We start from the raw sequence: 12289 nt of genomic DNA on the forward strand, positions 1-12289 counted from the left end.
ATTGAAAAGATTAAGATTAAACCCCTAGACCTGGAAGTTCCTTAATTCCATGGCGTTTCCTTTGGGACATATACTAATTCGAATATTTTCAATTTACAGACCTGTCAGCGTGACATCAAGCGACTTAGGGAGCGGGAACTCTCCCTGCAAGGCGATCTATCGGCAGCTGGCAGGGAGATCCTGCGACTGCGGGATCTTCTCAAGGAATATATGCCCGATACGGCCTCAGCACCACTCTCCATATCGCCCATCTAAGCGTAAAACGCAAACCCCTTGATAACCGATTGGATGAGGAAGGAAGGCGGGAGAAGGAGTAACCACTGTGCCGTGTATAACACTTTGGAGAAGGGGATCGACGAGTCGTTTGGAGAGTTGATTAGCAGACAGTTGGCGTAGCCCCCAGAAACCCCAAACAAAAACAAAAACTGTATTATATTTAGTTTATGTAGCTGTAGATGTAGATCCCCGGAGATCGGACAGGTTGCAGCCGGCATGCGCATGGACAAGTTATTATATTTACTACATACAAACAGTTACAAACTAAACTAAACAAAGCGATAAAACAGCAAATTGAAAACAGAACACAAAACTCAAAAAAGTACACCAAATATATAATATAAGTCTTTAAGCATATTTAACGCAAGAATAACACCCCTAACACTAAATCATAATCCCCAAACCAATTCCAGAACCCATCCCAACTTTAACCTAAGTAGAAAGCGATCAATCACAAAGCATCACACAGAGATCGATATTGATATATTATGATAATAATCACAAAACACCCAAGAAAAAACACATGTAGCAAAGTTTTGAGGTTTACAAAACCGTTACTCGTTCGTTAGTCGCACTCGTAAACTGTTACTGTTACCGTGACCGCTACTGTGACTCTCGCTTCACATTTCATCCCCATAATGGAATATAACTAAATTATGATCGACATATGATTTTAAATTTAAACACTCTACAAAAAGCACACCGCGAAACAAACAAGAAAGAGGGAACTCTTAACCTTATGCTTAAGTTGCTTTAAATAATTTTACCTAAACTGTATGTTAATGAATTATTTTATAAGTTTAATCAAACGCCGAAACCACAACATCAATGTATTGATGACTCACGAAAATAACTTGCATACCGCATTCAATGTACATATGTTTAGAAGCGACGTATAATTCTCGATCCGCATTCGGATCTGTCGAAATTAATTATGACTATTTTATTTTCTAATCGATTACTGAAATACAAATAACCGACAAATGAGAGGAACGCGAAATGAAACCAAGTAGTATTTGGGAGACTAATTCCAAAAGCAAAAGTTACACGAAAGCATGAATTTTGTCTTTGAAATCTATCCGAGAAGTACCGCGAATAATTGTTTTTGTTGAGATGCATTATCATTTTTATTGTGTAAAGTATAAAAAAGCAACAAATATATGCAAAATATATAGAATATACAAACAATCAATAATTGTGTTTTCAATGGTGCTTTAATTTTTATGTTAAGGATAATCAAAAGATTCACTGCCGTCGGAATCTGGGCCATCTGAAAAAAAATCTATTTCAGACCAAAACCAATCTTTTTGATAGGAATGGAAGACGGTCAAGTAAGCCTCATCAATAGCTTCAATCTGAAAAACCAAAATTTTAAATTTTAAATCATGTTGGACTATTATTATGGCTACTTACATAAAATTCCGGGAAAATGCTAGTCTCAGTTAGACTAAGTTTTAAAGGCCTCTGAGTTGTCGGATCTCTTACACTTTTAAGAATTGTGTTAATTTCGCTTACAAAATTTGTATCCACTTTGCCATTGGAATTAAATTGCAATGTGACGCAAGCAAGCTGTTGACAAGCTTGAATAATCGGCAATACACAATTTGGTTCAAATTTACAATTAAAATGTTGGGAAATGTGTAAAGATTCAAGTTCATCTAATTGCTTTAGATTTGAAAAGTTAGCAAATGTGTTTTTGAATTCTATATTTAGTGTTATTAATGATTTCATTTTCGATATTTCTGTGATCTCATCAGAACATATAATTGGGGTATGCAACTCTCGTAACTTTGACTCATTATTATGAACAAATTCCCGAAAAACTTCGGTTAGCGAACCCTTCGACTCACAGATTATTAGTTCTTTAAGATTCTTTATATGTGCTAAAACTTCTATGCCCTGCTCATTGACCAAGGAACACTTTAAGGACTCCAATCTCTCAAGTTCAACCAAGTATTTGCACACGGTAAAGCCAATCTCGTTACAAATTTCCAATTTCTGAAGAGTAAGCACTGAATTAAGTTCCACAACGTTCCAGGATTTTTTGAAAAAATCATGTTCGTTCCCATAATAGCTGGGTTCAAAAGACCTTTTTAGACCTTTAATTTTCATAAGTTCGCCATTTCCAGTGATGTCAAGATTGTGCACGTTCAGGTGCTGAAGGGTAGTTTTACAGTTTGAAGAAAAGGCGGCAAAAACTTTCTGAAGAGAATGGCTTGATTGTGGCTCCGTGAAAATTAATTCTTCAATACTCGAGTCGGCTAGCTCTGACAACGAATTTAGATCTTCTGGGTCTGAAATATGGCACACCAGTTTTTTCAATGACCTTATTCGGGAAACGCTAAGTACCTCTTCGGTGCCGAGATTTCCACAACTTATAAATCGAATTATATTCTTTTCAGCCAGTTTCGTGAAAAGGCCAGAAAGGTTTCCATTCGTATATTCGTATATTTCCAACTCCTCAAGATTATTGAGGGCTGCCAATTTCTCAATGCCAGTTGTATCTGATATATACAATTTTAGTTTTCTAGTGGATTGGATTTCTGCCACATTGGAGATATCTTCAAAACGTTGTGGCTTAACAAACATCGAATGCATTTCCGAAAAATCAAATTCTTCAATCTTACAAACATTTTCCATGAATGTTTTCAATAATGAATTTATGCATCCAATGTTCACGTAACCCACGATTTTGAGGGTTTTAACGCCATCAAGTTGTGCAAGAGACATCGGAATATTGACCGTTTTGCCAGTATCGTCGAAACTAATCTGCAACAACTTTTCATTTTTATTAAGGGTAGTATGAAAATCGGAACAACATACAGATGCTTGCACCTGGCATAATGCTAGAAAATTAAAGACCATCATCGAAGTATCGGAACTGACAGGTTCCCGGACATTGATCACTGCTTCTTGCAGGTTAGGTAATTGACCTAAGGTCTTGATTAAACTCCACTTTGACAAATGACACCCCAGATATTGAAGTGATTCCATTTTGGCAAGTTCTGTGCACTCTATTTCATCTATTGTTCCATAATTAATTTGGCAAGATTTTAAATTTTTTTTTGTGGCCATTATTCTTAGGAATTTTGCAAGCGATTCAGGATACTCAGTTGAGCGACACTTATTTTGTATGACCAAACGACTTAGATTGCGCAGTTTTGATAAATCATCCAGTTGACTTAAATCCGACTCTGGATGTAATTTTAACTCAAGTTTTCTGTTATTCCTGTCAAATTTAATTGTGACATTTTTACCTAACGTTATGGTTGCGAGAGATTCCTGTATTGAATCGCTGTCTTCCGGCATTTCGGGTAATTCGTACTGGGCTTCAATTAATATAAAATCATAATCACAATAATTGTATGCTTGCAAATTTCGCAATGAGTCTAAAGTTGCAATCGATACCGGCCAATTTAGTTTAGTTAGCTCATCTTTAATGGTCAATGTCATAGGTTTCATACTCTTGGGCCTGTTCCAATTTGTTAAATCGTTAAAAAATATCGATTCTAAGCCGCTTTCGAACAAGCCGGTAAAAATAACGGTGGTTAAATTGGGCAACTTTGCGAGCGGTGCATATTGGCCAAGAATGTCTCCCACGTTTAGTTTTACGCTCAGTACCTCGAGATTAGAGCAATGGGGTATGATATCGTAAATGCTTCCATGGACTTCTGCGCTTTCGAGGGTCAACATTGTCAAGTTTTGGTTAGTGTGCAATATGTCAACTAGCGTTTGTGAAGTAAGTTTCTCGTCTAACCTTAACTCTTCGGTTTTTTTAAAGCCCGGTGACTTGCCTAAAAATAAAATTTTATCAAAAACAATCTATAAAGTCAATACAGCTATTAAGGAATTTACAAATATCTTCTTTTTTTTGAAGTGTTACTATTAAGGCATATCAGAAAATCATACTGAAAAAACTAAAACGACATACAACTTTTAAAATAACATGCATAAAATCAAATGTTTTTAAAATTATATAAATCGGTTAAAATGTTTTATAATGTTTTCAAACTAAATATTTTGTACGAAACTTTGAATTGAATATGTTGATACTTATTCTAATATTTTTCAGTGCACTTACATTTTATATCAATGTTAACAAAAGCGTGGCCAAATGACAGTTCAACATTGAAAGGACTTCTTTCATTGACAGATTGTATGTATGATTTCCAGAAAAATTCGGTTTCTGCTTCTGATTGCTTATTGATTCGAAGATCTATTAGCAGCTTCTGAATCCTGCACACAAGTGCCATCTCAAGATCATCGTAAAGACTTTTGTGACGCTCTTCCAGCAATCCCATAAAAAATTCATTGGCCAGCACAAAGTTAATTAAGTCATCATAATCAATACTTCTGTCCTCCACTTTTTTGGGTATTGCCTTGCAATTGGCAATAATGTAATCTATAATCTCAAAGACACAGTAGTTGTTGAGCACAACCTCCCCATTCTCGTCCATTTTAAATGCTGATTGGTTAGTTATTTAATTAGGTTCGCGTTTGGCTTTCACTGCAAATTATAGTTATAATTTGTATAAAATAAATAAAATATTTTGTAATGGCAATGAGACCTTACTGCTGTGGCTCTATATGTGAACTGAAATTTCGGGATGATTATTTATTCTAAATGAGTTCTACACAGTGCCACAGTGCGTTTTTTCTGATAAGAACACATAAGAAAGTGATTCAACGTTGTGCCTTGTATACAAAAAATGGGTGATTGCTACGTTCAACTACAATAGAGATTCGCAAAATTGTTCAAGCTTATCTTATAAGGACCTATATATATAAAGTCTTATGTTTTATGTATTGTATAAAAGTAAAAATAAACATTTTGTTATATTTTTCTGTCATAAAACCTCTTTTGATTCTAACAATTTTTGAGAATCAGTTTGTATCATTATCACTGTTAAAACTGTTTTTTTTTATTTTATATATTTATTTTATAGGATCAGCTCATATTGCCTGTTAAAGTGGGCTGTGCACACTGGAGAATCCTCGGGAGAAATACTGAAAATAAACAACATTATAGTAGTTATATTACAGAGAGTAAAAGGCTATACTAGATTCTTCCGAAAGTATGTAACAGGCAGAAGGAAGCGTTTCCGACCCCATAAAGTATGTATATATATTCTTGATCAGGATCACTAGCCGAGTCGCTTTGCTGCTTGCATATCACCATTTCCCTTTTGTTTTCTACTTTATTGAATAAAGCAAATATGCCGCTTATGGTATTCTTGCAATCTTGGATTTACGGCTTTTCTTCAGCGTCTAGAGAGGACAAACCCTCCTCAGCCGAGCAATTAACTTTGAAACAAGTGGAAACAAGAATGCCATGCAGGATATACGACTCCGTCGTGAGAGGCTGTGGGATGTGCGGCAAGTCCTATAGGTGCCTTAAATATTTTGAAAGACATCTTAAGCGGTGCGAGGAAGAAACGCCGAAACGGCCTTAGTAACTTTTAGTAAATACAGATTAAACTCTTAATACATTACATTTTTAAAAATGTTTACAGAACTCTACAAAAAACACAGGTTCCACACAAAGTTTTTCTTTGTTTATGTGGAAAGTGATTCGTTATGACCACCGGATTTGAAATTCATTACTTGGAAAACATCAAAGGTCTTAAAGTATGGACCCGATGATCCACCTGGATGGCGGTGCCACCTACATAGACAGTGATACCGGGCTGGAGAGCATGAGTTCGGCGGAGGCCACCACCATCCCTGTGCCTGGATGGCGTCCAGTCCACCATGATGGGCAGCTCGCCCAGCAACGAGACGATCGAGAATCTTCGCCAGGAGGTCACGCGGTTGAAGTGCGACAAGCTGGATCTTCTCAGGCATAATGTGGTGGGTATTCGAACTAGAGAGCAAATTTAGGTCTTGTTGGGAATTAACTTAATTGAAAAAATTAAGATTAAGGATTATATTTAAACCCCTAGACCTGGAAGTTCCTTAATTCCATGGCGTTTCCTTTGGGACATATACTAATTCGAATATTTTCAATTTACAGACCTGTCAGCGTGACATCAAGCGACTTAGGGAGCGGGAACTCTCCCTGCAAGGCGATCTATCGGCAGCTGGCAGGGAGATCCTGCGACTGCGGGATCTTCTCAAGGAATATGTGCCCGATACGGCCTCAGCACCACTCTCCATATCGCCCATCTAAGCGTAAAACGCAACCCCTTGATAACCGATTGGATGAGGAAGGAAGGCGGGAGAAGGAGTAACCACTGTGCCGTGTATAACACTTTGGAGAAGGGGATCGACGAGTCGTTTGGAGAGTTGATTAGCAGACAGTTGGCGTAGCCCCCAGAAACCCCAAACAAAAACAAAAACTGTATTATATTTAGTTTATGTAGCTGTAGATGTAGATCCCCGGAGATCGGACAGGTTGCAGCCGGCATGCGCATGGACAAGTTATTATATTTACTACATACAAACAGTTACAAACTAAACTAAACAAAGCGATAAAACAGCAAATTGAAAACAGAACACAAAACTCAAAAAAGTACACCAAATATATAATATAAGTCTTTAAGCATATTTAACGCAAGAATAACACCCCTAACACTAAATCATAAACCCCAAACCAATTCCAGAACCCATCCCAACTTTAACCTAAGTAGAAAGCGATCAATCACAAAGCATCACACAGAGATCGATATTGATATATTATGATAATAATCACAAAACACCCAAGAAAAAACACATGTAGCAAAGTTTTGAGGTTTACAAAACCGTTACTCGTTCGTTAGTCGCACTCGTAAACTGTTACTGTTACCGTGACCGCTACTGTGACTCTCGCTTCACATTTCATCCCCATAATGGAATATAACTAAATTATGATCGACATATGATTTTAAATTTAAACACTCTACAAAAAGCACACCGCGAAACAAACAAGAAAGAGGGAACTCTTAACCTTATGCTTAAGTTGCTTTAAATAATTTTACCTAAACTGTATGTTAATGAATTATTTTATAAGTTTAATCAAACGCCGAAACCACAACATCAATGTATTGATGACTCACGAAAATAACTTGCATACCGCATTCAATGTACATATGTTTAGAAGCGACGTATAATTCTCGATCCGCATTCGGATCTGTCGAAATTAATTATGACTATTTTATTTTCTAATCGATTACTGAAATACAAATAACCGACAAATGAGAGGAACGCGAAATGAAACCAAGTAGTATTTGGGAGACTAATTCCAAAAGCAAAAGTTACACGAAAGCATGAATTTTGTTGAGATGCATTATCATTTTTATTGTGTAAAGTATAAAAAAGCAACAAATATATGCAAAATATATAGAATATACAAACAATCAATAATTGTGTTTCAATGGTGCTTTAATTTTTATGTTAAGGATAATCAAAAAACTCACTGCCGTCGGACTCTGGGCAATCTGAAACAAAATCTATTTCATACCCATACCATTCTCTTTGATAGGAATGGAAGACGGTCAAGTAAGCCTCATCAATAGCTTCAATCTGAAAAACCAAAATTTTAAATTTTAAATCATGTTGGACTGTTATTATGGCTACTTACATAAAATTCCGGGAAAATGCTAGTCTCAGTTAGACTAAGTTTTAAAGGCCTCTGAGTTGTCGGATCTCTTACACTTTTAAGAATTGTGTTAATTTCGCTTACAAAATTTGTATCCACTTTGCCATTGGAATTAAATTGCAATGTGACGCAAGCAAGCTGTTGACAAGCTTGAATAATCGGCAAAACATAATTTGGTTCAAATTTACAATTAAAATGTTGGGAAATGTGTAAAGATTCAAGTTCATCTAATTGCTTTAGATTTGAAAAGTTAGCAAATGTGTTTTTGAATTCTATATTTAGTGTTATTAATGATTTCATTTTCGATATTTCTGTGATCTCATCAGAACATATAATTGGGGTATGCAACTCTCGTAACTTTGACTCATTATTATGAACAAATTCCCGAAAAACTTCGGTTAGCGAACCCTTCGACTCACAGATTATTAGTTCTTTAAGATTCTTTATATGTGCTAAAACTTCTATGCCCTGCTCATTGACCAAGGAACACTTTAAGGACTCCAATCTCTCAAGTTCAACCAAGTATTTACACACGCTAAAGCCAATCTCGTTACAAATTTCCAATTTCTGAAGAGTAAGCACTAAATTAAGTTCCACAACGTTCCAGGATTTTTTGAAAAAATCATGTTCGTTCCCATAATAGCTGGGTTCAAAAGACCTTTTTAGACCTTCAATTTTCGTAAGTTCGCAATTTCCAGTGATGTCAAGATTGTCCACGTTCAGGTGCTGAAGGGTAGTTTTACAGTTTGAAGAAAAGGCGGCAAAAACTTTCTGAAGAGAATGGCTTGATTGTGGCTCCGTGAAAATTAATTCTTCAATACTCGAGTCGGCTAGCTCTGACAACGAATTTAGATCTTCTGGGTCTGAAATATGGCACACCAGTTTTTTCAATGACCTTATTCGGGAAACGCTAAGTACCTCTTCGGTGCCGAGATTTCCACAACTTATAAATCGAATTATATTCTTTTCAGCCAGTTTCGTGAAAAGGCCAGAAAGGTTTCCATCCGCATATTCGTATATTTCCAACTCCTCAAGATTATTGAGGGCTGCCAATTTCTCAATGCCAGTTGTATTTGATATATACAATTTTAGTTTTCTAGTGGATTGGATTTCTGCCACATTAGAGATATCTTTAAAACATATTGGTTCATCAGCCATCGATTGCATTTCCGAAAAATCAAATTCTTCAATCTTACAAATATTTCCCATGAATGTTTTCAATAATGAATTTATGTATACAATATTCACGTCCCCCACGATTTGGAGGGTCTTAACGCCATCAAGTTGTGCAAGAGACATCGGAATATTGACCATTTTGCCAGTAATCTGCAACAACTTCTCATTTTTATTAAGGGTAGTATGAAAATCTGAACAACATACAGATGCTTGCACCTGGCATAATGCTAGAAAATTAAAGACCATCATCGAAATATCGGAACTGACAGGTTCCCGGACATTGATCACTGCGTGTTGCAGGTTAGGTAATTGACTTAAGGTCTTGATTAAACTCCACTTTGACAAATGGCACCCCAGATATTGAAGTGATTCCATTTTGGCAAGTTCTGTGCACTCTATTTCATCTATTGTTCCATAATTAATTTGGCAAGATTTTAAATTTTTTTTTGTGGCCATTATTCTTAGGAATTTTGCAAGCGATTCAGGATACTCAGTTGAGCGACACTTATTTTGTATGACCAAACGACTTAGATTGCGCAGTTTTGATAAATCATCCAGTTGACTTAAGTCCGACTCTGGATGTAATTTTAACTCAAGTTTTCTGTTATTCCTGTCAAATTTAATTGTGACATTTTTACCTAACGTTATGGTTGCGAGAGATTCCTGTATTGAATCGCTGTCTTCCGGCATTTCGGGTAATTCGTACTGGGCTTCAATAAATATAAAATTATCATCACAATAATTGTATGCATGCAAATTTCGCAATGAGTATAAAGTTGCAATCGATACCGGCCAATTTAGTTTAGTTAGCTCATCTTTAATGGTCAAAGTCATAGGTTTCATACTCTTGGGCCTGTTCCAATTTGTTAAATCGTTAAAAAATATCGATTCTAAGCCGCTTTCGAACAAGCCGGTAAAAATAACGGTGGTTAAATTGGGCAACTTTGCGAGCGGTGCATATTGGCCAAGAATGTCTCCCACGTTTAGTTTTACGCTCAGTACCTCGAGATTAGAGCAATGGGGTATGATATCGTAAATGCTTCCATGGACTTCTGCGCTTTCGAGGGTCAACATTGTCAAGTTTTGGTTAGTGTGCAATATGTCAACTAACGTTTGTGAAGTAAGTTTCTCGTCTAGCCTTAACTTTTCGGTTTTTTTAAAGCCCGGTGACTTGCCTAAAAATAAAATTTTATCAAAAACAATCTATAAAGTCAATAAAGTTAGTTATTAAGAAATTTACAAATATCTTCTTTTTTTTTTTGAAGTGTTACTATTAAGGCATATCAGAAAATCATACTGAAAAAACTAAAACGACATACAACTTTTAAAAAACCATGCATTAAATCCAATATTTTTAAAATTATATAAATCTGTTACAATGTTTTATAATGTTTTCAAACTAAATATGTTGTACGAAACTTTGAATTGAATATGTTGATACTTATTCTAATATTTTTCAGTGCACTTACATTTTATATCAATGTTAACAAAAGCGTGGCCAAATGACAGTTCAACATTGAAAGGACTTCTTTCATTGACAGATTGTATGTATGATTTCCAGAAAAATTCGGTTTCTGCTTCTGATTGCTTATTGATTCGAAGATCTATTAGCAGCTTCTGAATCCTGCACACAAGTGCCATCTCAAGATCATCGTAAAGACTTTTGTGACGCTCTTCCAGCAATCCCATAAAAAATTCATTGGCCAGCACAAAGTTAATTAAGTCATCATAATCAATACTTCTGTCCTCCACTTTTTTGGGTATTGCCTTGCAATTGGCAATAATGTAATCTATAATCTCAAAGACACAGTAGTTGTTGAGCACAACCTCCCCATTCTCGTCCATTTTAAATGCTGATTGGTTAGTTATTTAATTAGGTTCGCGTTTGGCTTTCACTGCAAATTATAGTTATAATTTGTATAAAATAAATAAAATATTTTGTAATGGCAATGAGACCTTACTGCTGTGGCTCTATATGTGAACTGAAATTTCGGGTTGATTATTTATTCTAAATGAGTTCTACACAGTGCCACAGTGCGTTTTTTCTGATAAGAACACATAAGAAAGTGACTCAAAGTTGTGCCTTGTATACAAAAAATGGGTGATTGCTACGTTCAACAATAATAGAGATTCGCAAAATTGTTCCAGCTTATCTTATAAGGCACTATATATATATAGTCTTATGTTTTATGTATTGTATAATAGTAAAAATAAACATTTTGTTATATTTTTCTGTCATAAAACCTATTTTGATTCTAACAATTTTTGATAAATAGTTTGTATCATTATCACTGTTAAAACTGTTTTTTTTATTTTATATATTTATTTTATAGGATCAGCTCATATTGCCTGTTAAAGTGGACTGTGCACACTGGAGAGTCCTGGGGAGAACTACTGAAAATAAACAACATTATAGTAGTAATATTACAGAGAGTAAAAGGGTATACTAGATTCTTCCGAAAGTATGTAACAGGCAGAAGGAAGCGTTTCCGACCCCATAAAGTATGTATGTATATATATTCTTGATCAGGATCACTAGCCGAGTCGCTTTGCTGCTTGCATCACCATTTCCCTTTTGTCCCTTTAGCTAAGTAACGGGTATCTGATAATCGAGGTACTCGACTTCCTTGTTTTCTACTTTATTGAATAAAGCAAATTTGCCGCTTATGGTATTCTTGCAGTCTTGGATTTACGGCTTTTCTTCAGCGTCTAGAGAGGACAAACCCTCCTCAGCCGAGCAATTAACTTTGAAACAAGTGGAAACAAGAATGCCATGCAGGATATACGACTCCGTCGTGAGAGGCTGTGGGATGTGCGGCAAGTCCTATAGGTGCCTTAAATATTTTGAAAGACATCTTAAGCGGTGCGAGGAAGAAACGCCGAAACGGCCTTAGTAACTTTTAGTAAATACAGATTAAACTCTTAATACATTACATTTTTAAAAATGTTTACAGAACTCTACAAAAAACACAGGTTCCACACAAAGTTTTTCTTTGTCTTTGTGGAAAGTGATTCGTTATGTCCACCGGATTTGAAATTCATTATTTGGAAACATCAAAGGTCTTAAAATATGGTTTTCCATTATCTTACATTACATTAAACAGTTTTTAAACCATGGTTTGTGTCCAGATAAGTCCATCGGTATCTTAGAGTGACCGTTTTGGTATAAAAAGTATCTTTTAGTGTATTCAAGCGATATTCAATTTTTCCAGGTGGATTCTCTTCCCACGATATTTTTGTTTGGACGTAAGCAACCGTAAG

General features: G+C 35.7%; 1 protein-coding gene across 3 annotated transcripts in view; it reads left to right on the forward strand.

Annotated features, from left to right (window-relative positions):
- LOC119546398 (rap1 GTPase-activating protein 1) overlaps positions 1–1453 on the forward strand; it is an 89489-nt gene extending 88036 nt beyond the window's left edge. For all 3 annotated transcript variants that reach the window (XM_037852649.1, XM_037852650.1, XM_037852651.1), the window contains one exon: positions 100–1453. In XM_037852649.1, coding sequence (XP_037708577.1) covers positions 100–255 — 156 coding nt within the window. In that variant the 3' untranslated portion in view covers positions 256–1453. The remainder of the gene's footprint in view (positions 1–99) is intronic.
- The last annotated feature ends 10836 nt before the right edge of the window (positions 1454–12289 follow it).

Source organism: Drosophila subpulchrella, chromosome 2L (assembly GCF_014743375.2).
Source record: "Drosophila subpulchrella strain 33 F10 #4 breed RU33 chromosome 2L, RU_Dsub_v1.1 Primary Assembly, whole genome shotgun sequence".
In the NCBI taxonomy this organism is placed as follows: domain Eukaryota; kingdom Metazoa; phylum Arthropoda; class Insecta; order Diptera; family Drosophilidae; genus Drosophila; species Drosophila subpulchrella.